The sequence below is a fragment of the Cydia fagiglandana genome, chromosome 10 (genome assembly GCF_963556715.1).
Source record: "Cydia fagiglandana chromosome 10, ilCydFagi1.1, whole genome shotgun sequence".
Taxonomy (NCBI): domain Eukaryota; kingdom Metazoa; phylum Arthropoda; class Insecta; order Lepidoptera; family Tortricidae; genus Cydia; species Cydia fagiglandana.
Genome location: NC_085941.1, coordinates 17,272,192 through 17,298,343, shown reverse-complemented (window position 1 = coordinate 17,298,343; position 26,152 = coordinate 17,272,192). Strand labels below are relative to the sequence as shown.

Here is a 26,152-nt window from a genome sequence, read left to right as displayed (position 1 = left end):
ATGATGAAAAAGTATTGGAAATTATGATAATGAGACCCACCAAAAACCCACAAAGACTTTGTATGATGATAACGGAATAGAAGGGAATGAGAAATGTTATTAAAACGAAAGAGCATGTGATTCTGGGTAGAAATAACATGAAATCTGAAAAAAAAATTAGCGTACAACTTAAAATTAAATGGCCCAGGTTATAAGTCTTTCCTCAACAGATCTCATATATAGGTACCCACTCGCAGCTAACATTTAAACTGTTCAAAGCAGTTGATAGCGCTGAACGTAGTTTCACAAATATCCGAGGGCGGCCGAAGTCAATGCTAGAAATCGTACAGAGAAAATATCTCTGTCGGTGGCCGATTGTAAGATCAAGCAGATCGTAATGTTCCTGTGTATTGTTTTGAGGATAGTCACATTAAACCAATCTATAGGTAAGATAGGTTCGTTAGGTTGCTTCAGATGCCCGAAGGGCAAACTGCCCAGAAATAGGAGCCCCTCGTAGCGGGGCTCCGTCGACTCAGGGAACGAGTCAAAGATTTTCACGTTTCACGATATGCCTAGGAATTTCACGATATGCCTGATCTTACGATCGGCCGCCGACATCTCAAAATCATCTGTAGGTATCAACCATTGGTTTTTAGGACGTAAATCACTGGTTTACACGAGCTTTCACTCGCGTCTAATCGTGAAGCAAATAGAATGTCCGGGCGCCAGGCGATCTTCCGATTAGCATAGAAATGAACGTCGGCAACGTGGAGTAAATAACCGAATATGATGGCTACTTTGTAGCGGCGGCGCGGCGTGGCGGCGTCGCTGTAGGTCTGACATGTGCAGAGCTAATGCTACAGATCATTTGTATCGTGTTTACTTGAAACTTGTAGCTCCTGAGCTAAGGACAGACAAGGAACACATATTAACTCACATTTATAGCCGGTCTAACGCGAATTTTATTCAATTACCGACGTTTCGACACAGGTTTCACTGGTCGTGGTCGCGGCTGACTGATGTCCCAGCAAAATGTCAAAACAGAGATTTGTGCAACTACCCTACGAAAAGTGTATGGAAAAGTTTGGGGTACACATCACATTTTCAAACCACCCACTACACATAATGTTAATTACAACAAGATAAACAACACAACAACACAAGACAGACAAGGAACACTTGCTATGAATGTTTATTGTCATAATAGGCAAGACAACGTCACAATGACATTCTCAATGATGCAACCGAACTATTCATTACACTTTTTTTGTTCTTCTGGCTAAAGCCTATTTCATTTCACAATTAACGACCTTTTGCCTTTTGATGTAAGCTTCTATAGAGAGTTCTATTTGTGGGAGCTATTTTTATCCTGTTTCTATGTATCTTAATGTCTTGCCTTTGCTGCATGAGAACTTTTGCAGATATTTCACGAAATAAAGGTTTACGGGACATTACAATAAGCAAAGTGTTTCCCCCTACCTCAGTAAATTCTATGCGAATACCTAGCCTAACAATATTGCTGTGATTGCTTCTACGTTTATGGATACGTACAGCTGGGCACATAAACTGTAACGATGCTCGCATTGTAGTATTTAATGCCTTGCCTGGGTGGTAATCGCTATAATAAATTAGTGCCAACTCTTTAGGATAAAAGGAAAATAGCGGACGCACACACATCACCGCCCACACGAAGATGTTCCATAAATCAATACAAGCAAATGGCTCCAATGCATAAAGCTATTAATGTACGTACGCATTTCTCTCTTCGATTTACCGCTCGAACCACATGCAAGGAACAAGAGTATGCAACATTTTATAAACTGCGTTTGACAGCAGGTAAGACAAAGGAAATTTCCCAGTCTGTGTGGTTTTGCGTTCTGAACGTTACCTATATTTGATCAGTGATATAAAGGTTCAGGCCCAATACGTGTTTCGATCCCCTTATATTCAAAACAAATGGAAAATTTATGCACTACCCTTGTATGGAAATCGTCGATCAAAAGATAGGTGATGTGATATGCGGGATGATTTATAGGCCTGTATATATATATATATAAAGGGCCTAAATTAATTGTAATTTAATTTTACGAGCGATGAATGGAACGTTTAACCCAGTTGTCAGAAGGAAATGGTTTGTAGCGCGACAAATTTCATCAAATAAAATGTTTATAGCTACCAATTGACCTTAATAGACTGCTCTTTTATAATAGCATCAGAAATATTGAGTCGTTCCCACCGGGAAGTAGAAACAAAGAAATAGTTGTACAAAGACTTAGTTATTTTAGGAAACCGCAAATGTTGCATCTCCCCTAGGAATTCGTTCGACGTGTGCTGCTAATTTTACAATGAGTTCTTAAGACGAAACAAATTTCATCTTAGTCTAAGAGTAAGAGTCTTGAGATGTGTTGTGGAATACCTATTTAGAATTCTCATGGGACATTGGGAAATTAGTTTTGGTGGTATACCTTTTACTAATACCACCACTGTATATATCTTATATGGTTTTGGAGGTTAAATGCATTTTGTCACTGTAAGCACTTTCGGGTCTATTGTGGTTGGTTGCACGAGTTTCACACAGTAATTTAACAAAAAGTCTTTGGTGTGATCTTAATTTAAAGAATATTGTTGCAGTTCGAAATTGCTAAAATATCAGTGAATTCATTGATCTCTATAGAAAAACAAAAGATATGCAGAACCGCATTTACTAAAATCTTTGACAAGATTGGCCAATTGACAAATTCGACGCACGTATGGCTCAAAAAAGTCCGTCGGCATTGCATGTAATTGCAGTAATAAATTAATAATTGTAATTAGTGAATTATGGCTGCATATGACAGCCGATAACAATATTTTCTAGTTCACCAATACCTGTTTCTAGTTCTCCAGTCTCTAGTTTTCTAGTTCACCAAATAATAGTGCTAAACTCAGTACAATCCTATAAGCGAGCGTGATTCAAGATAGGTATCGTACATAAACGTTATTGATACAAGTTGCCAAATTCAAAGCACGTACTCGTATGGTAAAAAGTCCGCCATCACGGCGTTGCGTATAATTGCAGTATTAATCATTGTAATCAGTGTAATTGTGACTGCAAATGACAGGGGACGTGATAAACAATACCTAGCCAATATTTTCTAGCTCTTAGCGACAGTGCTCATAACTTAGTAAAATTCTACTCCCGGCAGCCAAGCATAACTAAAGATAGGTATAACTCATTGACACAAGTTGCCAAATTCAACGCACGTATGATAAAAAGTCCGCCATGGCGTTGAGTATAATTACAGTAATCACTGTAATCAGTGTAATTGTGGCTGCAAGGGACAGGTGACGTGATAAACAATGGCTTGCCTTTGTTAGTGTTGAGCGATTGTTTAAACTGTCCTGTCCCATTAAGCAGGGCCAGGGCCGGCGGCTGTGGACTACGTGATATAGATGCAGCATTAATGACTCACACAAGTCGATCTGGGGAAAAAAAGCGCTGGTGGCCTAGCGGTAAGAGCGTGCGACTTGCAATCCGGAGGTCGCGGGTTCAAACCCCGGCTCGTACCAATGAGTTTTTCGGAACTTATGTACGAAATATCATTTGATAGTTACTAGTCGCTTTTCGGTGAACGAAAACATCGTGAGGAAACCGGACTAATCCCAATAAGGCCTAGTTTACCCTCTGGGTTGGAAGGTCAGATGGCAGTCGCTTTCGTAAAAACTAGTGCCTACGTCAAATAATGGGATTAGTTGTCAAGCGGACCCCAGGCTCCTATGTGAGCCGTGGCAAAATGCCGGGATAAAGCGAGGAGGAAGAAGACAAGTCGATCTGGGTCCGGGCTGAGGCGTCCGTCACTTCATTTAATATGGAAAGTAATACTTGGTCACCGATCACCCGTCATATCATATCCCGGATATCATCTAACAGATTTCAACTTTAAGATGTAACTACGGTGTGATCCTAATCTTGTAAATTTACTCAGTTTTATTTAGAAGCTTTAAGGTCAAGGCATCTTAAAATTCGGGGAAGAGGATCTTCTGGAGAGCCTCGCGTCTCTTTCTACTCTTTCTCATTCAGGCCTTTAGCATCTTGACATCTTGTCCTGAGTACCTACCTATAACCTATGTCAGATAACTTGCTCTCATTCTGTTCAGACGGGATTTAAAACAATACGTTCCTTTATGGAGCTGTTGCGAACGCAACCTTTATTTGTATAAAACTAATGCAGTAACTAAACGCAGCTGTCGGGCACGGCTAGTATTTGGAAGCTTTTTCTAAAGCACCAATAGGAGCGCTCCACATCCACATACCATTATCGCGGCCAATTAGAGGCACCTAAATCTTAACCACCATTTCGTACATTAAAATTACGCAAATCACGCTTTCATCAATCAGCCTTCATACGATTACCACACCACTTTTACATTTAACCGTTTTAGTCAAGAAAGCCCATGTAACCAGTACCTATTTAAATTATAACAGTTTACTTCAAATCGAAGCTTTTTGTTTGAGTCGTCGAGATCCTGACCTGCACGGCGGCTACAGGAGCTAATATTAAAGTTACAAAAGTTGCTATAACTAAGTATCGCTCGATTCAACACTCTCAACAGGCTGTCAAAAATAAATGGTTTCAGAAATATTTATTGAGGAGGAAATATGTTTAATTGGTATTTTTATTTATTTATCGGTATGTATTATTATTATTATTTTTATTATGAATGGGCTTACTCATGGCCACAGACTAGCCGAGGCGTAGACGTGGCCTACGATGGAGCGAGCTCGCCCAGAAGGTGCCTGTTCACTCTTGATTTGAAGGTTGCCGGGTTATAAGAACACGGAAATATAGACGCCGGCAAGGAATTCCATTCCTTGGCAGTGCGCATAAGGAAAGTAGAAGCAAAGCGCTTCGTGCGAATTGGTGGAATATCTACCAAGTAAGGATGGAAACCGGCCGTGCGTCTAAAAGTCCGATGGTAGAATGGGGACGGTGGAATAAGCTCGTGTAGCTCTTGGGCACACTCCCCGAAGTGCAACCTGTAGAATACCGACAGGCTGGCGACTTTCCGCCGATGGGCCAAAGACTGAAGCTTAGCCTTTAGCTTCTTGTCGCCAATCATCCTCCTGGCTCTGCGCTCCACTGAGTCCAAAGCGGAGAGTTGGTATTTAGCTGAGCCATCCCACAGGTGGCTGCAATACTCCATACACGACCGGACTTGAGCTTTGTAAAGTGTTAGAAGCTGTCCAGGTGTGAAGTATAGCTTCACCTTATTTAGGACGCCCAGCTTTCTGGCCGCAGTTTGTGCTTTAGACTCAATGAAGCTGCCGAAGCTGAGGACTGAACTCAGCTCCATGCCGAGGAGTTCCAGGCTGTCGGTAATAGGTACAGATGCACCCCGGAAGGAGTCAGGTCGAATGGACTCCGTTTTGCGGAAAATAGACACGTCTGCGTTTTGGAGGCATTGAACGTGACCAGATTGTCATCACCCCACTGGGAAACGAGACTAAGGGTCAAGTTCATTCGCTCAACCATGGCCTCTCTCTGTGAACGTATATCCTCCCTGCTGTCCCCTGCACTAGCCAAATATCTCTCAACAACCGTACTGTCATCTGCATAACCTACAATGCTGGGTTGCATTTTTAGAGTTTGACTTCGAAAAATGAACTTTATAATCAAATATCTCTATCTAGCTTTATAATTTTAATTTAGGATGCTTACCACACGGAGCAGCAGTTATTGCAGTTTTACTAATATTTAAAAAAAGGGAAAGTATTAATTTTTTTGCATAAGTATACATATCGCGTAGTATGTTGTGTGAACATTAATGCATGATGAGCAAGGGGTCTTAAATGCTCCATCTAGTAGTAAGCAATCTGTGCCGGCGCCTAACGAATACTTTTTGTTCAGTATCATTAATATAAGCATCTGCTTGTATGAATGCTGCTCGCGACAAAACATCAGGATGTGCATGATACCATCCATTCTGGTCGGCGTCATACAATCATACAGCTTGTTTCTAATTAAAAATGTTCATAATGTTTTGTTAGAAACCTAGACCTATATTAATAGAGCAAAGCACAACAGGTCAACAAGGAGGGAAGGTGAACAGGCACCTTCTGGGCGAGCTCGCTCCATCGTAGGCCACGTCTACGCCTCGGCTAGTCTGTGGCCATGAGTAAGCCCATTCATAATAATAAAAAAAAAAGTAGTCCGTCTTTAAGGTATCATTCAGATGGTGACTGCAGCAGGACCATCGTGAGGAAACCGGACTAATCCCAATAAGGCCTAGTTTCCCCTCTGGGTTGGAAGGTCAAATGGCAATCGCTTTCGTAAAAACTAGTGCCTACGTCAAATCATGGGATTAGTTGTCAAGCGGACCCCAGGCTCCCATGAGCCGTGGCAAAATGCCGGGATAACGCGAGGAAGAAGGAGGAGGTGACTGCAGCAGGATTGCTACTACAACATTACCGCCGCAAATGTCATTTGAGGATAGTTTTTACTAATCATCATCATCATCATCAATCCTCGTGACGAAGTTGTAGACAGAAACTAGTTTAATACAAAAATCTCGATAACGTTTCCGTATTATTGTTAGTTTTATTTAGTTAGTTAATTAAAGTTATAGTTCGTTGCCCTATTTCCAATGGCCGGGAGTTAGGTTACTGTCGCAAGCAATTTCGGACATAGTTTACTGTCATTCTGCCGTATTCGAACTTCAAGATATTCACAAGAGACGACACGTACTAGATCCATTCTAGATACGTTATAGTTTAGATATCAACTAGTTCTCTTTTGTAGCGCCATTCGGGCAACCAATGTCACTTTTACGTTAGATAGATTAAGATATCTATTAGATGTGAATTGGATCTCTAAGTCATATCCTGTGGAAATCGTTCAAGAGTATCTCCAGTATCGCGCAAATGTCAAATTTGACAGGTTAGATCTTAAACATATCGTTATCGTATCTTGGTGATGTCTAAAATATTATATCTAATTCAAAAAGACTATTGGAAACCACGGGTGACCCTAGGGCTGGCTCATTCCTAGGCCAAAGAATAGGCATAGCTATTCAGCGTGGGAATGTAGCCAGCCTTATGGGTACCCTTCCGCAGGGGACAGATCTGGGGGACCTAAGGTAGGTGGGTAAGTTTTATTTATTTATTTTATTAGTTTTAGTTTTAATTTATTTAGTTTATACTTAATTTTAATAATAGTTTGTATAAGTTTTGCTATTGAATAAATTACCACTCATAAAAAAAAAAAGATGTCTATTTCAAAATCCGAATCGGGCCCATTGTGTTTGCACCGTGGTTTTATTGTCCCAACGTTTACACACGTTAACTTTGCGTAACTTAGTTTATGTCATCGTAAACCTTGGCGGGTTTTGCCCTATTTAAAGTTTCCAAGAGAATTTAGTTACCTACAGTTATTTCTGTGGTGACCTAATTTACTTTATTTTATATTTATTTGGGTCAATAACTTGTTTATGGTCTAAGATCCCACATATATGGTCGACCTTCACCAATCTGTCTGACGGCTGAAACTATGAAAATATGAAAGAAAATATGTTCAAGGACATAAATAAATAGAGTTGCCTAAAGAATGAGTTAAGATTATGTTAATGGCGTCATAAAATAAATGGAGTTTAATGCTAGCTTTTCGTACTTTATCCGTAACATCTGGGAGACCGAGTTTTGCTCGGAAAACATATAAAAACTCTAAAATGCGCGTTTTCCCAGAGACAAGACCTAGCTAGATCGATTTATCGCCCCCAAAAACCCCCATATTTAAATTGTTAACTTTTGTAATGTCATAAGTAGGTAAAAAAAACGCCGAGTTTCCCGATCGATTATCATTCACTTGTCTATGTGATTAGCGGAAATGTAAGAATAATTTTTGTTTCCTTATATTGTTAATTGTGTCGAAAAGTGCTCGAGTAGAGACCACGGACTAGCAAGCGCAGCGTAGGACGTCCACTCACAAGATGGACAGACGACATTGTTAAGGTCGCCGGAGGACGCTGGATGCGGGTCGCTTCCAACCGGTACGAATGGAGGTCCAAGGGGGAGGCCTATGTTCAGCAGTGGACGTCTTATGGCTGAGATGATGATGATGATGATATTGTTAATTTGTGTTTTTGTTTCTGTCAACTTTTTGTGAAGCTTTTGACGTGTTGTCTCACGCGACTTTTAATGATGACTGTACATACAGCAGGCGACTGTACTAGTTGAAATTGTCGAATCTAGACGAAATAGCCGCAGCCAGACGGGATTAGCTGACCGGTGGGAACGCGGTCGATGCACTTAGATGTATTTATACGGCGCCCGCGCAATTAACGGGCAGGCGCGCAGGCACAGCAGATCTAGCACAATATCGGATCACTATACCTGGAAAAGTACTAAAAAGCATGTATTATGTATCAAAGTGCGAAATACCGGGTGTGGCCTGTAACACGAGCAAATAATTAAAACATGGATTGTATTCCTCAAACGGTGACACTTTTGTTCAACAACTTTTAAAAATTATGAAGTATTTAGACTTCCTATTATCTTCCTATTATTATTATTAATAAATATTATCTTCATTGGACGCCATCGCCAATATCGCCATGCCATATCATTTGTGATTGACGTTGCTTGTCATGCCTTAAACATAACAAAATTTGCAATACATTGCGTCTTAAAATAAACTTTATAGTGTATTAAAATTTAAACCACAAGCTATTTTTAAAAGTTGCTGAACTAATGTTGGTCGGTATGAGGAGTACAGCTTACAAATAATTTTTTTGCTCGCATTGCAGGCCACACCCGGTATAAGATAAAATTACAAACCAAGACATAGTTTGGATTAACTAATCCCTGCCGCGTTTGTCGCATCACCACTAAATGGTTGGCAGTCTTCGATTGTGCTTTTCTCCAGAAAAACATAGCACAGCTAAACCGTGGAATGAACTGTCGCCTGCAGTATTTTCGGACAAAGATGTTACAGGTGTCCATGGGCGAAAATTGCTAGAGTTAGATCAAGAAAAGTCTGCAGCGATTTTAATAGCCCACGCAGTGCAAGTGTTATTATAAACGTCCTAATTTCATAAAAATTTGACGTTTAAAATAAAACATGCGCTGCTTGGGCTATCAAAATCGCTGCAAACTTTTCTTGGTCTAACTCTAACCATCAGGCGATTCGTCTCGTCGCCATATATTGTTCATAAGAATCATAAGGAAGAAGATAACCAGCAGAACTTCTGTATTTATTTACGTTGCGGCGCGCTCATTACACGTCCGATACACTTCTAATTATACCTGCATGCCTGGCTTGTGGCAATCGATTGCTGCTATTTTAGTGCTTCATTGTTAGGTTATTATTGAGAATTGGACAAAAAGGTTCTTAAACATATTAATAAATAATATTATAGGGACATTCTTACACAAATTTACTACGTCCCACGGTAAGCTCAAGAAGGCTTGTGTTGTGGGTACTCAGACAACGATATATAAGTATAATATACAAATACTTAAATACATAGAAAACATCCATGACTCAGGAACAAATACTCGTATCTGTGCATATCACACAAATAAATGCCCTTACCAGGATTCAAACCCATGACCATCGGCTTCGCAGGCAGGGTCACTACCCGCTAGGCCAGACCACCCAGACCGGTCGTCAAACGGTTGATGATCTAAGATCACACCAATTACGTAATTAATGTGTCTTCTTTACTTATTGGCTATGTGCAAAGTGCATAAGCGACGAAAGCGCACTGCAAGGGAAATGATATTCGGATAATATTCGGATGATATTCGGATAGCACCTGCAGCAACACTATACTCGCCGCTTTATCTGACAATTTACTTCATAAAATGAGTGACGTTCACCGCCGCATTGCTGCCTCGAATGACGTACTTCCAATTCGTTTTCAAAAATCAAGTATCATTTATTTATCAAGTAAATTGACAGACAATTTCAAGCATCAAGGACGCGGCAGTAGACAATATCACAATCTCTCAACCCGTCAAAGTCATAAGTCATTCCGTACTTGACTAAAAATAGACAAGGAAAGGATGACTTAGCAATAACCTAACCTAACCATTGTGTTCCGCAGGGCTTAATGATTCCCAATTGAGCCGCTACCGGTTACCTCAGGGGTCAAAACTAGGTTCAAAAGCATTAACCGCTTACGTGTTATTACAGCATACATAAACTGCAGTAAATGCACCGCAGATACAGTTTGCGGTGGGTTTACTGCAGTTTATGCGTCTGTTTTAACTCTGTTAATTAAGTGGTTAATTAACAGATGCACCTATTTTGAAACTATTTCCCGTTTAGGTAGCTAAACATGTGGTTGTAACATAAACATACATTTGTAGCGCTTAGTGTTTTAACTTTTAAAGCTAACATCCCTGGTATGGTGCGGTGCCTGATGGTTATTCTTTGCTTTACTGCACTGCTGTTGCAAATGTCAAAATCGATGTGACATTTGCGACAGCAGTGTAGTCAGCAAATACCGCGCTGCAAAACTACTGCAGTAATGCTGATGGTGTAGTAGCTGAATCTGAACGTACCTTTAGCTTATTGGTAGGTATAGTAAATTCAAAATTTAGATGCCATTATACAGTCAAGGAATTTAAATTCCGACCTATTTCGTACTTTGTCACAGTGACAATCAATATGAAAGCCGCTAGAGACCTCATACGGTTGTCACTGTGACAAAGTACGAAATGGGTCGGAATTTAAATTCCTTGACTGTACATACAGTCAGCAGCAGATATACCTGAGCGGGCAAGGTGTCCAAGAAAACATATACACTTCAATCGTCACAAAAATAAGGACATCTTAGTTGTCATTTTCACTTAGGCTTTCAGTTCGTCACATATATCTTAACTTCTGAGTTTTTCTTTAACACATACACCCTTATTTAATCACAATGACAATAACGGTTAGAATGTCAGTGGTAACTAAGCGCTCAAATTCAAGCTGCTGTCATTAATTCCTACACGCACTGCAAATCACGTACGTCAGCAGCCAGGGTGCCACCAGTTGCTAAGCAGTTGTTATTTCAATGGTAACTAAGCATCAACATTTTATCTGTTTAACTTTAAAATAAATACTGTCGCAGCTATGAATTGACACCTCCTTTCTTAAAGCAGTATTTTATCGTTAAGTGTCAAACTTAGACAATAAATAAGTAGGTTCTACGACTATGATCGGTTTTTTATTTTAATTGTCATATGCGGCTGTTCTTCCAAACCGTAGAGCATATTATATATGTTAATATATTTATTTAGCCCGCTTACTGTACTAAAATATACTATACAGGGTGGCCCATTTAGATCGGCCAGTATGGGAAAATCTGATACTATAAGATATACACCGATCTCTCCTTAGGAACCATGTCATCGATTTTAGTAACACGAAAAACTGCATTCATACGTTTAAAATTGTGTACTCAGCTCGGGAATGGAACCCCGAACGTTTTGAAAAATAAAACTAAGACTATTTCTATTTAATATCGATTGTGTAGGTAGGTAAGCTTAAATTTAATGTTACTTTGAAATATGATGTCTGAAATTAATAAAATGCATTGTTTTCATATCCTTTAATTTAATTTAGTAAGTTTTCGAAGAGACCACCATTTTAGGGTTCCGTAGCCAAATGGCAAAAAAACGGAACCCTTATGTCCCTCATGTCTGCCTGTCTATCTATCCGTCCGTATGTCACAGCCACTTTTTTCCGAAACTATAAGAACTATACTGTTGAAACTTGGTAAGTAGATGTATTCTATGAACCGCTTTAAGAGTTTCACACAAAAATAGAAAAAAAAACAATAAATTTTGGGGGTTCCCCATACTTACAACTGAAACTCAAAAATTTTTTTCATCATCACGTATAGGACGTGTGGGGTATCTATGGATAGGTCTTCAAAAATGATATTGAGGTTTCTAATATATTTTTTTTCTAAACTGAATAGTTTGCGCGAGAGACACTTCCAAAGTGGTAAAATGTGTGTCTTTCCCTGTAATTTCTAAAATAAGAGAATGATAAAACTAAAAAAAATATATGTTGTAAATTACTATGCAAACTTCCACCGAAAATTGGTTTGAACGAGATCTAGTAAGTAGTTTTTTTTAATACGTCATAAATCGTAAACCGCAATTTTATTGTTGCTTGCTGCTATGGAACCCTTCATGGGCGAGTCCGACTCGCACTTGGCCGCTTTTTTCCGCACAGGAGTAATCAAAGTAACGCCCACTGCGAGTTCAAACCTATTACAACGTTCTGATAGAAAGTCGTACATACGCTACAGTGACATAGCTTCAAAAATTATATAGCATAAAATCAAAAGACACAAATTATGAAATTAATAATAGATATGACACCCAAAAAATAAAAAGCTGTAATCTCTAGGTGAGATTTGAACCCGCGGTCTCTGCTTTGGAAAGCAAACGCCTGTTACTGAGACCACAACGTGCCTTGACAATTGGCTCTAAATTCCGCTTCAGTTAGCTTTCGCTATGTGTCATTCGTTTTGACGATTCTGTTAAAAGAAATAGTTTGCAGTAAGTTGACCGAGAGGCTCCTGTCAAATGGTTGAAGGATAAAACGTGAGATAGATGTATGTGATGACAAGACTGTACTGCTTTCGATGATTGTCAAAACGCTTTACTTGAAATTAGCATGGCTATCTTTCATTCAATATTCGACCATACTTGTATGCTTTAAAGTCTATTTTTCCATATTGTTCAGACATATTTGACACTTTGACCGCTTAGATACCATTGGTTTTTTGACAGCTAAGGTATCAATGACTTGTTGTAAGTGTAGAAATTAATGAATAGCGACTGTTAAGATATTTGTGACACGTTAAGCGCTCACAAGTAAATACTACTATGACAGCCAACAACTTTTTGACAGTTTAAACGTTTACCTCTCTTTGAGCACCTGGAGTGTATAGCGACTTCTGCTGCTGACTGTACATGACAATACAATAACATATCGGCTCGTACGAAATATCATTTCATTGTCACCAGTTGCTTTTCGGTGAAGGAAAACATCATGAGGAAAACGGACTAATCCCAATAAGGCCTAGTTTCACCTCTGGGTTGAAAGGTCAGATGGCGATCGCTTTCGTAAAAACTAGTGCCTACGTCAATTCTTGGAATTAGTTGTCAAGCGGACCCCAGGCTCCCATGAGCCGTGACAAAATGCCGGGATAACGCGAGGAAGAAGAGACATGACAATAACATATTGCCATGTGTGTGACCTCAACTCTGGTGGCCATACCTATACAGGGTGTTTGGTACATCGTTTGCCAAATTAAAACGGCAGATAGGTTGAGTAATTTGTCATTTGCTATCTTCTCAGGCCTAGAAATTTTTAATTTAGCGCACTTTTTTTTTCACTTATATGCCAGTTTTTCGTAAATTTTAAATTTTTACTTGCGTAGTAGTAAAAAAAAACCATGGTCAATTTTGTTTTTCTAGACATGAGATGAGAAGATAGCAAATGACTCAACCTATCTGCCGTTTTAATTTGGCAAACGATGTACCAAACACCCTGTATAGCTAGCGCTATTTTAGAACTGTTCTAGAGATTTCGAGGTTTTAAACCTAATCCGATTGTGTTACTAGGGCAATAGACAATTGTCGATAATGGAACAGCGGATTGTAGAATAAAAAAACCTTACATTTGAAAATCAAAGCTTTTTGTTTGTAAGATTATTAGACCTCAGCATTTGTTAATCCTCTTAGTCTGCCCTTTGTATAAGATTTTTCATCGGTGACATATCTTATTCCTGTAATCTAGCTTTTCTTTGTGAGTTAGAATGATTTAGGTTCTTTGTTACAAATAAGTAATATACCCAGCCGCCACAAGATGGACGGACAACCTTGTTAAGGCCGCCGGAAGACGCTGGATGCGGGTCGCTTCCAACCGGTACGAATGGAGGTCCAAGGGGGAGGCTTATGTTCAGCAGTGGACGTCTTATGGCTGAGATAATGATGATGATGATGATGACCCAGCCCGGTATATAATACCCAGGATATAGCCCAGGACCGGGATAACTGGCGTACACGAAGAGAGGCTTGTGCTCAGCAGTAGGCGACTGAAGGCTATAATGATGATGATGATGATGAATATAAACATGTTAAAATGATATAGTGTAGAACAGTTATTTAATGAATTAATAAAGGATTAGGCAAATAAAATAAATAAACAAATAAAAAAACTTTACAACGAAAGTATGTACATCTCTGTGGTATATTCAATGTAGTAGTATGATAATACTATTACTTATTCTGTGGTAGTAGTTAGCACTAGCTAACTATGCATTATGCATGCCATTTTAATGGAATTTTTGGAAAACATTGTGTAAAAGACAGTTTTTATTTATGATGGGTTAATTTTTGCCTAAAATTCAAATTTAGGTAAACACCCTTGTGTTCGACAGCTTATTTCTAATAAAATAATTACAGGCCTCAAGCCTAATTTCAAGTGTGTGTCATTATAGTCATTATTATTTTAAACACCTAATTTCCTTCAATAATCTGTACATTTTTTTATTTTTTTGTCTTGAATACATTTACAACAATGTACCTACATACATTGTTGTTTAAAATAAAAACAAATGATAGGTACCATAAAATACGAAAGCTTCAGAGAAACATGAGATGCACGCTTTAAGAGATGTAAAAATATTCAAAAAATCGTTCGCCATGGCAATCAATACTGTTCTCTCAAATTTCGCCCTCGGAGCTATAGATATTAAACGAAAATACTTCATTATACCCACCACAAATATTGTGTATCACAATTTCTAACAACGTCACAAGTGCATCCTGAATTCCAAAGAAGAATAAACTGTAGTTGCTACATATAAGGTTGTTTTTCGCATGGGATGGTGTGAAGTCAAATGTGTTGCCCCTGTTGCCTTATCAGGAGTTACAGCTGATAGCATAATGTTCTCCTAATGAGTTCGCGTTGCTCGAGTGTAGCAGGGTTGTTGGTATTGGCAGATTTGATGGTCGCACTTGGCAATTTGATGGTTTGGGAAGTGGGGAAAGGGGAGGGTGTGTTCGATGACAGCGCGTAATGTGTTAATGAAACAGTATTTGGACCTGTTTGGTAAAGTAACAAGTAGATAATAATACCTTTACCTATAGAACCACAGGCTTAATCTTTATTAATTAATTACCGTAGAAGTGGGCATAGTAGGGCTCACGGATAAATAATTTGAAAGTATGGTAACATCGAAAAAATGGAAGTAGAAATATGTCGTCAATTTGTAATTTTTCCTTGGACCCCGTTTTTGTGTGCTATAAGAAAACTGTTAAATGTTAGGAAATATGTCTATACATAAGTAATGTATGCATATAACTAATAGTTTCCAAACTGTGTAGCGCAAAAGCAGTTATAAAAGTCGTTTGATTCCGTGACATTAAATATATGATCTAAAAAATTCTAAATAGACCAATACAAGGTGACTTATTTTTCATTTGAGTATCAGCTAGCATAGTTTCATTCCGACAAAGATCGTGGTTACACAGGAACTTGGCAGTTCCATCAGCCGACAGTAATCAGTATCAGCAAAGGGGTCGAAAATGAAAAGGGTCAGGAACAGGACTAGGGAATCGGCGCGATTCGGGAGATGAATTAGACATTCACTAGATATGAAATAGTAACGATATGTGACGTTCCACGGCAAAAGGTACCTTATGGCCGCAATAATATTGCAGCGGCTTTAATAATAGCGTAAGCGCCAACCGCCATGGGGTACCTTTTTCTGTGGAACGTCACATATCGTTACGATTTCATATCTAGTGAATGTCTAATCCATTTCCCGAATCGCGCCGAATGTCAATATCAATTTTCATCTGCCAACCCTACTAGGAATAGGCATGAGATCGCGTCGCGTGTATTAATTCCGATCTTACGAACACTGTCTAAATGAGCATTGTTTAGAGTCTATCAATACGTTGATTATAGTGTGCGTGTGACGACGGCAATAATACTTTTTCAACACAATTTAAGTCTTATCTAGATTGCATTAGAGTTTAATTTTGAAGGGATTATATACAAGATATTCTAAACTAATTTGTTACGAAGTTAACAATCGTACAAGTACCCGTATTTTGCGTTGCGGGTCGTTTTGGGGATAAGAAATGGTGTGTATCAGGTTTCGTGCCAATAAGTTTCCCGTGATTGCGATCGTGCGGTAATTGTCTACCATATTGGTCTAGGGCGGAGAATACTGTCAAACTCGTAATTAACGAACACAGAGGCAGAATACAAGTCACCGAAAAATTTGCAAAATACGATATTGCTTCATAAAAGATTTTGACGACCGGTCTGGCCTATAGTTCGTTTTTTTAGCATTAGAAATTAGGTAAACAATCTTGAAGTGTCTTTTAATTGAAAAACACATTTTAAAAATAAGATTTTATTTTATGTAGTTGCGGCAAATATGTAACAATTATGAATCTAATAGGATCATTTATATTCTTCTGCTTTCATAAGTAATCGTTTTTGAAGTTTAAAAAGCGTTTTTCAATTAAAAGACATGTCAAGATCGCTTACGTTCTTGCAAGTTCTTTCTAATGCTAAAAAAAAACGAACTATAATCTGTAGTAACCCTGCCTTAGAAGCCGATGGTCCTGGGTTCAAATTCTGGTGAAGGCATTTGTGTGATGAGCTCAGATATTTCTTCTTTATATGAATCAGGTCAAAGCACACATCTCGAAGAATGTCAAAAAACGCTTAGTTAAGGTGTATATCTGGAGCATCGCTTTATATGCGTGTGAGACGTGGACGCTAACACAACGGGACAGAGAGCAATTGGAGGCCTTTGAAATGTGGTGTTGGCGGAGGATGCTAAGGATTAGCTGGACAGAAAGGAAGACGAACGAAGAGGTCCTGAGCATGGCAGGAGAGAAGAGATGCCTGTTAGAGACAATAGCTAACAGAAGGGGCAAGATGGTTGGCCACTTGATACGGCACGACAGATTCTTTTTAAACATCCTGGAGGGCAAGATTGAGGGGAAAAGAGGCAGAGGAAGGCCCAGGCTCACATATCTCAGCCAAATAAAAGAAAAAGTTTCTGTCGTGTCGTACGAGGGAGTTAAAAGGCTGGCCCAGCAAAAAGAAGAGTGGCGATTACTCCACCGACAAGAGCATAGCTCTTAAATACTGATGATGATGATATGAACAGTACACTTATAAATAAGTACATTTAAAACACGCACTTTCCGCGATGGTTGCGCCATTTAGGGTCCTAGCTAAAAATTGGTTGTTCAGTACTTACGCTATAGAATTTCCACTTTAGCAAGAACCCTAAATGGTATAACACTCCCGTGCGGTGACTGTACCTCTTATTTAATACCAAGTATTTGTTGTTGTATAAGTATCCACCACACAAGCCTTCTTGAAGTTACTGTGGGGCTAAGTCAATTTGTTTAAGGATTTCCAATAGTATTTATTTATAAGGTGTATCAAAGATTCACTTTCACAACATATTTGTGTTACATTTGGTTATTTGGCTGTTTAGTTATAAGTCCGCCTGTTGTTACCTAGTAATTTACATATTTTCTTAATTTCTGTACTCATCTTGAAAAGGTCGTAGCTTGATTCGCAATAAAAACGAGGAAATCTTGCAAAATATAGGTGTAATTTTTTCCAACACATTAGTGACAGTAAAAACAGTAAAATATAGAAAAAGTATAAAAGTATATCGATATCAAACGAGGCCGTCAACTACACTCCCCACCCTAGTGCGCAAACTAGCACTAATCAGCTAGGGTAGGTACAGGAGCCACGCGCGCCACAGACCGGCGCAGCACGCCGGTAGCGGTGCTGACGTCGACCACCCTGATGCGACCGTCTTTTCCCGGTAGGACATTTTTATCAGGCCTCGTGGCCACACGTTTCGAGGCGAGTCAGGGTCCACCACAAGCACAAGGTCCCCGACACTCACTGGCTTCTGCTCCTGTTGCCACTTCTTTCTCGGTAACAGAAGCGGGAGGAACTCCTTCATCCATCGCTTCCAGTACATGTCGGCCAATCGCTGCGCTATTCGCCATTGCTTCCTTAAGGCTAAGTCCGAATCGTCAAATACGCCATGTATTGGTAACCTGGACGAAGAGCCTATAAGAAAGTGGTTGGGCGTAAGCGCGTCAGAGGAGCCCGGCTCTACCGACACGTGTGTTAGTGGTCGACCGTTGACAATACCTTCTACTTCCGCTAGTAGAGTGCTTAGAGTTTCGTCTCGAGGCGCTCGTTCTTTTAAAATGACACGAAGAGATCGCTTCACGGTCCGAATCAAGCGCTCCCACGCCCCACCCCAATGGGGGCTGGCGGGCGGAAATAAAAGTCCAGCGAACTTGATTGTTAAGAGCTTCGGCTCTAAGTGATTCTTCGTCGAGCTCCTGTATGGATCTTCGCAATTCGACGTCTGCTCCGCGTAGGTTCGTGCCGTTGTCGGAATAAATATGCGACGGCCACCCGCGTCGGGACGCCATTCGTCGAAGCGCCATAATCAATGAGTCGGTAGTTAGTGTGTGAACAACTTCTATGTGGACTGCACGAACTTTTAGGCAAGTAAACAAAACGCCGTAACGTTTTTCTCGACGTCTGCCTACTGTGACTTCCATGGGCCCAAACAGATCGATCCCGCAAAAGGTGAAGGCACGTTGATGATGCGCCATGCGCGCTTGAGGTAAGTCACCCATCCGAGGCACCTGTGGGGAAGCCTTTCTTAACCTGCAGAGCATGCAACGAGACGCAACATTTTTGACGGTAGGTCGCAAGTGAATTATCCAAAATTCTTGTTTTAAATCATTTACTACCGCTTCTTGGTGTCCGTGGGCAGCCTTCACATGATAGTGCTTGACCAAAAGCTTGGCAGTAGGATGCCGTCCGTCAAGAATAATGGGCCTTTTCGCTTCCTGAGGTACGTCAGAAACAGCATCAATGCGGCCACTCACGCGCAAAACATTGTTCTCGTCCAAGTATGGAGATAGATTTCGCAGCCGACTATCGCGTGGCAAGTCTTTTCCTGCCTTTACTGCTTGTATGTCACTGGCAAAGGAATCTTCTTGAGCTTGGCGCAGGATTAACTGCTTTGCTTGTTCCATCAGGGCGTAGTCGTCAAGTGCGATACCTCTGCATTTATTTGCAAACTTGAGAACACAAGCGGTAGATCGCATAAATCGTAGCCACGAGGAGAAGCGCTCAGGGTCAGGAACCGGGAAACATGTACGTGAGTTTTCTACTACGGTCATGCAAGCTTCAGCGCCGACTTCATTTTCGGGTTCCAGGACGTTCGCTGGCCAGCAAGTCTCATCGCTGTACAAAAACTCGGGTCCCTTGAACCACTCATTGAGAAAAGACTGATAATTGAACGTTTCTCTTGTAGCAATGTCCGCCACGTTCAGTCCTGTTGGCACATATCTCCACTCAGAGGCTTGTGACAGGTCGTCGATCTCGCCTAATCTATTAGCTTCGAAAGTCTTGTATCGACGAGTGTTGTTGCCAATCCAGTGTAGCACAGTACTTGAATCGCACCAAAAGTATCGCCGTGTAACGTGCAAACGATGTGCCTTCGCTATTGAGTCAGCGAGTCGAGCTGCTAGTAACGCAGCTTGAAGTTCCAATCGCGGCACAGTTTGAGGTTTCACCGAAGATACTCGGCTTTTGCTGGCAACAAACGCGACACATATCTGATCGTTACTCTTCCAACGCCAGTACGCAACCGCTGACATTGCCTTAAGTGAGGCGTCACTGAATAAATGCAGTTCTAAGTCACTATAGCATTGCTCGGTCACGGCATGAAAGGAAGAGCTTGGTAAAGTTGTGGTCAACTCATCGCCCATCTTACACCTGGCAGCGCATGACTGGTACCATCTTGGCAGGCGAATTTCTCCAATAACCTTCAGTAATTCCAACCAATTGCACCATTTTTTATACAATTCATCTGGAATAATATCGTCCCAGTCGATATGAAGACGCCAGGCGTCCTGCAACATAACTTTGCCTTGTGTAGTAAATGGTGACAAGAACCCAAAAATGTCAAAAATTGACATAATAACACGCAACATAACCCTCTTCGTAGGTCTCAGTTCGCCTTTGATGACGCTGTCGGGAATGCGCTTGAATGACACATCGAACCCCAGTTCATCCTTGGCAGGGTACCAAATCAGTCCAAGAGTGCGCTCACCTTCATCATGATCGTCCAGTCCAAACCTCACAGCTGTATTACCTAAAATATCCTTAGGTATAGTGTCGAGCACATTTGCGCTATTACACGTCCAGTTGCGGATTTCGAAACCTCCCGCACTGTGAATATCGCGAATATTCTTTACCATACTGATGGCGGTAGCTTCATCCGGCAGACTATCAATGTAGTCATCCATATAGTGCTGGCGGTGTATAGCAGAGACGGCAGCTGGAAGCGTAGATTCGAACCTGCTAGCGTTCTTGTTCTTAATGTACTGGGCAATAAAGGGCGAGCAGTTCGCGCCGAAAATCAGCGACGTCATCGCGTACGTCTTCACTGGGCCTGTGGGGTTCCTACCTCTCCACAGGAATCTGAGGGCGTTCAGGTCTACGGGATTAATTTTAATTCTCAAAAACATATCTTTTATGTTTTAAACATATGTTTTATAAAACGAACCATAATGCCGAACAAGGAAACGAGTAAATCCGGACCCGTGAGAAGAAAGTCATTAAGAGACTTGCCTTGACTTTTAGCTGCTGCGTCATAAACCAAACGCAGTTTCTTCTTGTTCGGATTGTCAACTCCGAAATGTGGCAAGTACCATGTGTTAGGCGTGAGTGACGTGTCGGCCATTTCCCGTGCGAAATCGTTTTCAAACAAATGGTTGACACGTTCCTCGTACCTGAGTCCATAAGCTTTATCAGCTAGCATCTTCTTTTCTACACCCTGTAGCCGCTTAAATGCGCTAGGGTAACTATCGGGCAGACTGACGTGTGGATCTTTCCACGGAAGACCCACTGACCACCTGCCGTTGGTGAGCACTGCAGACTTCTCTAACATTTCCTGCGCTTTCACATCGTCAGCATTCTCTCTAGGCTTACCTGCAACTCCCAAAGAGTCGATCGCAAACGAGCGGCGTACCTCGTCGTGTAGCTCACGCAGTGCGTGCGCGACGGCGTCTTCCTCAGGCACCACGCAGAGGTTGAGCGTAGCGTGCGCTAATCGCGCGGAGCGTGCGGCCCGCGACGCGCGCGGTACATGTACCGGCCCATGGACACACCAACCTAAGGGGGTGCGTGTAGCTGACGGTTCGTTATCAGGTCCTAAGAATACTTCTAAAGGTACAAGTAAATTATAGTTGTCCTGACCTATTAACAACTCTGGCTTAGAAATCTTAGCAAAAGGAAGTTGAGTTTTAAGTTTTTTTCAAATGCTCATACTTGTCGCAGTCTACTAAGTTAACATTTTGTACAGGTATACTTAATTGTTGAACGCTACGTACATTTAAATTATGCGTACTACCACTAGCACTAGAAATACGTAAAGTCAGTACAGTTGCTTCGTGCACAAGCTCGTCGTCTTTCCAGGCGCCGCACACGCGCATGGATTCGTTGCGGCCGGCGAGGCCGGCGCGCGCTGCTAACTCGGAGCTGAATAACGAAACTGAAGACCCGTCGTCCAAAAATGCAGTCGTACTAAACACGCCGTTCGGTCCGTGAATGTTGACAGGAACTACTTTCAATAGTACGCGCTTTTCGGTATTTATAGAGCACGTCGCAGCTTCTGTTACAGACGATGACTGTATTGTGGAACTCGATGGTGACTCCGTGACTGAGGTTGACTCGGGCTGCGGCAAGGCGCTGACGTTAACGTCAACCGGGCGCGAAGTTGAAGCTTTGCCATCTTTGCTGATGTCTACGTAGTGCAATAGACTGTGGTGTGCACCTCCGCATCCATCCTTGTCGCACACAGGCGCAGGACAAGTCTCACGATCGTGGCGTTGCGATATGCATTTGTAGCAAAGTCCGTACTTCTTAACGTGGCGCCATCTGTCTTTACGTAAAGCGCGTTTAAACTTCTTACAGTCAGACAACTTGTGACATTGAGTGCGGCAAAAGAGGCACTTATCGCTCTTCTCTTCGTCGTCGCGTTGGTCAGTTTGCAATAAAATTGCTTGCGCTTTCGGTGCAACTTTAGTAGTAGTATCGTGTTGCTTTTGTTTATTCTGCTCAGGGCGATAACTTTGTAGATGAACGTTGGCGGTCGTGGTAATCTTGAGAGCTTCCATGTTGAGAAAGTCGGACATAATATTCAAACGCGACTTTGCTCCGTCCTTGATAAGTGGATAGCTATAGTCCGACCACTTTGAAACGAGTACTGGAGGTAGTTTCGATATCAACAATGGGACAATGCTAAGCCCTTGCACGTACTCCTCGCGCCCCACTGCCTTCACAGACTCTACAAAGTTTTGAACTTTGACAGAAAAATTGACAATATCTTTCTGGTACTCTTGGGACATGGTCTGAAGCTTCTTAATGTCATGAATGAGTCTGCTTATAATACATTCGGGGTCGCCGTGACGAAGTTCAAGTGTCGCCATTATACGATCAGGAGAGGCGGCGGTCATAAGCAGGGCTGACACGGTTTCTTTGGCTTGTCCTTGCAGACACTTACGTAATCTCCATAAGTTTTCCTTCGGGGTAAATTTACAAACTTCAGTTGACTCCTCAAACGCTTGTTTAAATTGCAGCCATTCGAGCGGATCGCCGGAATATTTCGGTAAATCTCGCGGCGTACATATGCGGCTCAAAATGTTGGCGTGCGACTTATCTTTAGTGGAGGCGATCGTCAAATTCTTTACTGCGGCTGCGAGTAGCTTGATAGTACCATTAGAGTCGGCGAGGGGAGGTGCCGGCTGGTTGCGGTCGCCCAGGTTATCATTATCATCATCCTCGGGGGCGGGCTGCAACGGATCAAGATCTCGGGCGCTACGCTCCATCCAGTCTTCAACATTTTGACAAGTGCTCTTACTGGCGTTGCTAATGCGGGAACTGTGACGTGAGCATTTACTACTCTGGTGTGAACTGTATTTTTCTGACTTTAGGTCGGCTAGTTCAGCCTCATACTTCAAATCTACTAAATCCTTAGCAGTCTTAGCTTCAATCAGAATCTTCTCTTTAGCGCGCTCATATTCTAACCTTTTCCGTATGGCAGACGAGGATTTCGATACCATGCTGTGCGCTGGCAGCGGGTGCGGCACGTCGGTGTGCGCCGAGGTTTCCATGTGGCTGCTGCCAGCAACGAACGTCGTGTCTGCTGGTCGAATAGTCGTTGAGTGCGAGGGCGAAGACTTGGACATTCTTATTACCTCGGGTTTTGCATCGCGCTCTGCGCGTGTTAGACTTCTTGTTCTTATAGGAGTGCGAAACATTATGTAGCTCGAAACTTACTTAGTGCGCGGTTCAAACATAACACTAGGACCGGCTCGAAGACCAATGAAAAGGTCGTAGCTTGATTCGCAATAAAAACGAGGAAATCTTGCAAAATATAGGTGTAATTTTTTCCAAGACATTAGTGACAGTAAAAACAGTAAAATATAGAAAAAGTATAAAAGTATATCGATATCAAAGGAGGCCGTCAACTACACATCTTTTATTTTATGTAGTGTGCACAATAAAGCATCTTATTATTTAGAAAGTATGTATATATATATATATAGGCTTTTTTCAACCTTTTTCATGTTGCGGCTCCCTTGAGTTAAGATTTTTTTTTGCACCGCATGAGAATATTTTCGCTGCGTTTGTAAGCTGTATTTTTTTCCTTTTTTACTAAAGCTTCAGAGCCCATGTAGCCCCCTTAAAGAGGCTTCGCGACCCATAGCAATGTCGAAAAACAAAAGAGAAAAATAAGAGGTACAAAAAGTCATATTTGCGTAAATACCTAGAAAGTACAATTGCTGGCTTGACATTGATATTGTTACAACTAATACAATTGAAACATTATATTCGTTTAAATTATATTTAGGTCTTCCTATTCAGCTGCAGGACTTTTATATTTGCAGTGTATTGATTTGTGTTTTGTTTTTGTTATTTCAATTTTGTTATATATTTCTTATTGACGATCATAATAATTATATTCTTGTAAATTGACATAGGTAGGTACTTTAACAATTTATAACGTACCTAATGCTATTATGAAAATAAATCTAATTTAAACCGAAATATTACTTTGCTAATCCGTGTGTAAAGGATAACGTGCTAGTCAATCAGTGCTAACCCGTTAAACTTACTTGCGTATTATTTACATGCAATTAATGTTAAAAATACGCAAGTAAGTATAACGGGTTAGCACTGACTGATTGGCACGTTATCTTTTACACGGATTAGTAAAGTAATATTTCGGTTTTAATTAATATGGATTTCCGCAAAGTAACGCCTGATTCTATTCGCTAAAATAAATCGAATCTAGTCTAATCCCCCATTTCGCTATAAATACATTAAATTTCGAATCTGTGTAGTATGTATACTGTATACTGTAACAATAAAATTTTAACTCTGCATTTTTTCAATACTGTTTAGTACGTGACCCGTCTTCGTTCGATACCCTTAACGCCATCTAGCGAGCCCAGTCGATAACAACATGGTCCGGGTTGCTAGATTAAAATTAATTTAGGCTTCTTCCTACATTTTTGGTTTTCTTTTAATCGAAAGGGGTTTGTAAATTAAAATTGTCTTCAAATATTGTTTTTTCTTTCTATTTAATATTAGTCCAAGTAAATTAAAAAAAGAAAGGTAATGTTTTTTTTCCAAAGTCACCTCGAACTCACGAATCCAGTTCGGGCTGTGGCAACTCTGCCATTTGACTTGTCATTATTCTTCCTGTCAAAATGAAGATCGTGGACCGTTTTCTTTTGCGGTGTTTCGCCGTATGAAAGCCGTTTAATGGCTATAATACATCCCATCGGGAGACATCTCCTTTTTAAGTGAGTATTTTGGTGATTTTTGCGACGGGTTTTGTGCATAAGATTCCATTTAATAGCGTGGTGAATTTTATTTCACAGTCCCGGATTTTTATCCTATATGGAAGTCCTGTGAGACGATGGTGTGTTGGTGGAGGCCTCATCGAGTCGACATGCTGGTCAATCCCGGCCACGTATGCCGCTTCTCCTCGATGGGTAAGTTAATTACTTGTTTTTGAATTCGTAATCCTTACGCCCATGGGGGGGTCCGCTCTTTAAATCATGAACCGATTTTTTCTCCTTTATTTAGGTTCCAGCTTGTCAAAAGTCTGTGAACCCTGTCTTACTACCTGTAACTCGTTACAGGGCCTACCACTTAGTCTACAGTTTGGCTGTAAGGCAGCCCCCAGCCAGCTTGGTGTACCGGCGGTCGGGGCCTGTTCGCTATTACTACAACTACCATGGATGCAGAGGCACTGCGACATGAGTCTCCATTAGTGTGTCGGCAGTGGTACCTTCCTTCTAATGTCACTACTTAAAAGGTCAGAGACAACCAATTTATTATATTCTCCAAGGCGCCCAACTTACTTTAAATAATTTTCCTTATTTTTTATACCACGTACCCAGAGTGCCCAACCATAAGAAATGTAGCCGCCAAACCCACATTTGCTCTCATATTTTTAGTTAAGTCTGTAGTAAGCTAGCCGAGGCTATTTAATATATTATAATGTCATAAGTTAACATTTGACACTTCTAAACTTAGATATTTGTCGTTTAGTCAAATAAATGTATTATAAGTAATGTACTAGTTTCCTTTATTCCATTTTAATTAGCCCCCTAAAATAATAATGGTAACAATACATACGTACTTATCTTACCTACAAAACTGAACAAAAGCTTCTTAAAACGCTTCTCGAAAAAGGCTCTTTAAAATTTAAACCGCGTGCAGGGAAGGGATAGTTTTCACACGAGGACCCGAAACCCGCTGTCGCAGGGAGTTGGAAAAGTTCGCAAATAAGGCCCGGGCCTCGGGAAGTTAACTCGTGGGGCCTTTTAAATAACAAGGTTTATAACGACACGGTGAACTTACGGGAACTCTGTTTCACCTACTTTTAGGAAGATCGCATTGTGATCGTGAATCATGATATCTGGTTGGCCGATAAAAGTTTCATGCATTAATAGTCAAGAACTCGCAGCCAACATGTCGCTCCCATACACTTGAAGTTACGTTGTAATTTTATAACGATA

The 26,152-nt window shown here is 40.9% G+C and overlaps 1 protein-coding gene and 1 long non-coding RNA gene across 2 annotated transcripts; one reads left to right on the top strand and one right to left on the bottom strand.

The window, feature by feature from the left end:
* Positions 1 to 17,745: 17,745 nt before the first annotated feature.
* LOC134668294 (uncharacterized) lies at positions 17,746 to 20,373 on the bottom strand. The gene is made up of 2 exons (XM_063525776.1): positions 18,180 to 20,373; positions 17,746 to 18,082 (listed from the first exon to the last, which is right to left on the bottom strand). Exons 1-2 carry the CDS (start codon positions 20,360 to 20,362, stop codon positions 17,746 to 17,748), a joined length of 2,520 nt encoding a protein of 839 aa, XP_063381846.1. The 5' UTR covers positions 20,363 to 20,373.
* A 4,276-nt stretch (positions 20,374 to 24,649) lies between these two features.
* LOC134668252 (uncharacterized) lies at positions 24,650 to 25,705 on the top strand. Its single transcript, XR_010098756.1, has 2 exons — positions 24,650 to 24,928; positions 25,007 to 25,705. It is a non-coding gene; the product is annotated as an uncharacterized LOC134668252 (long non-coding RNA).
* Positions 25,706 to 26,152: the final 447 nt, after the last annotated feature.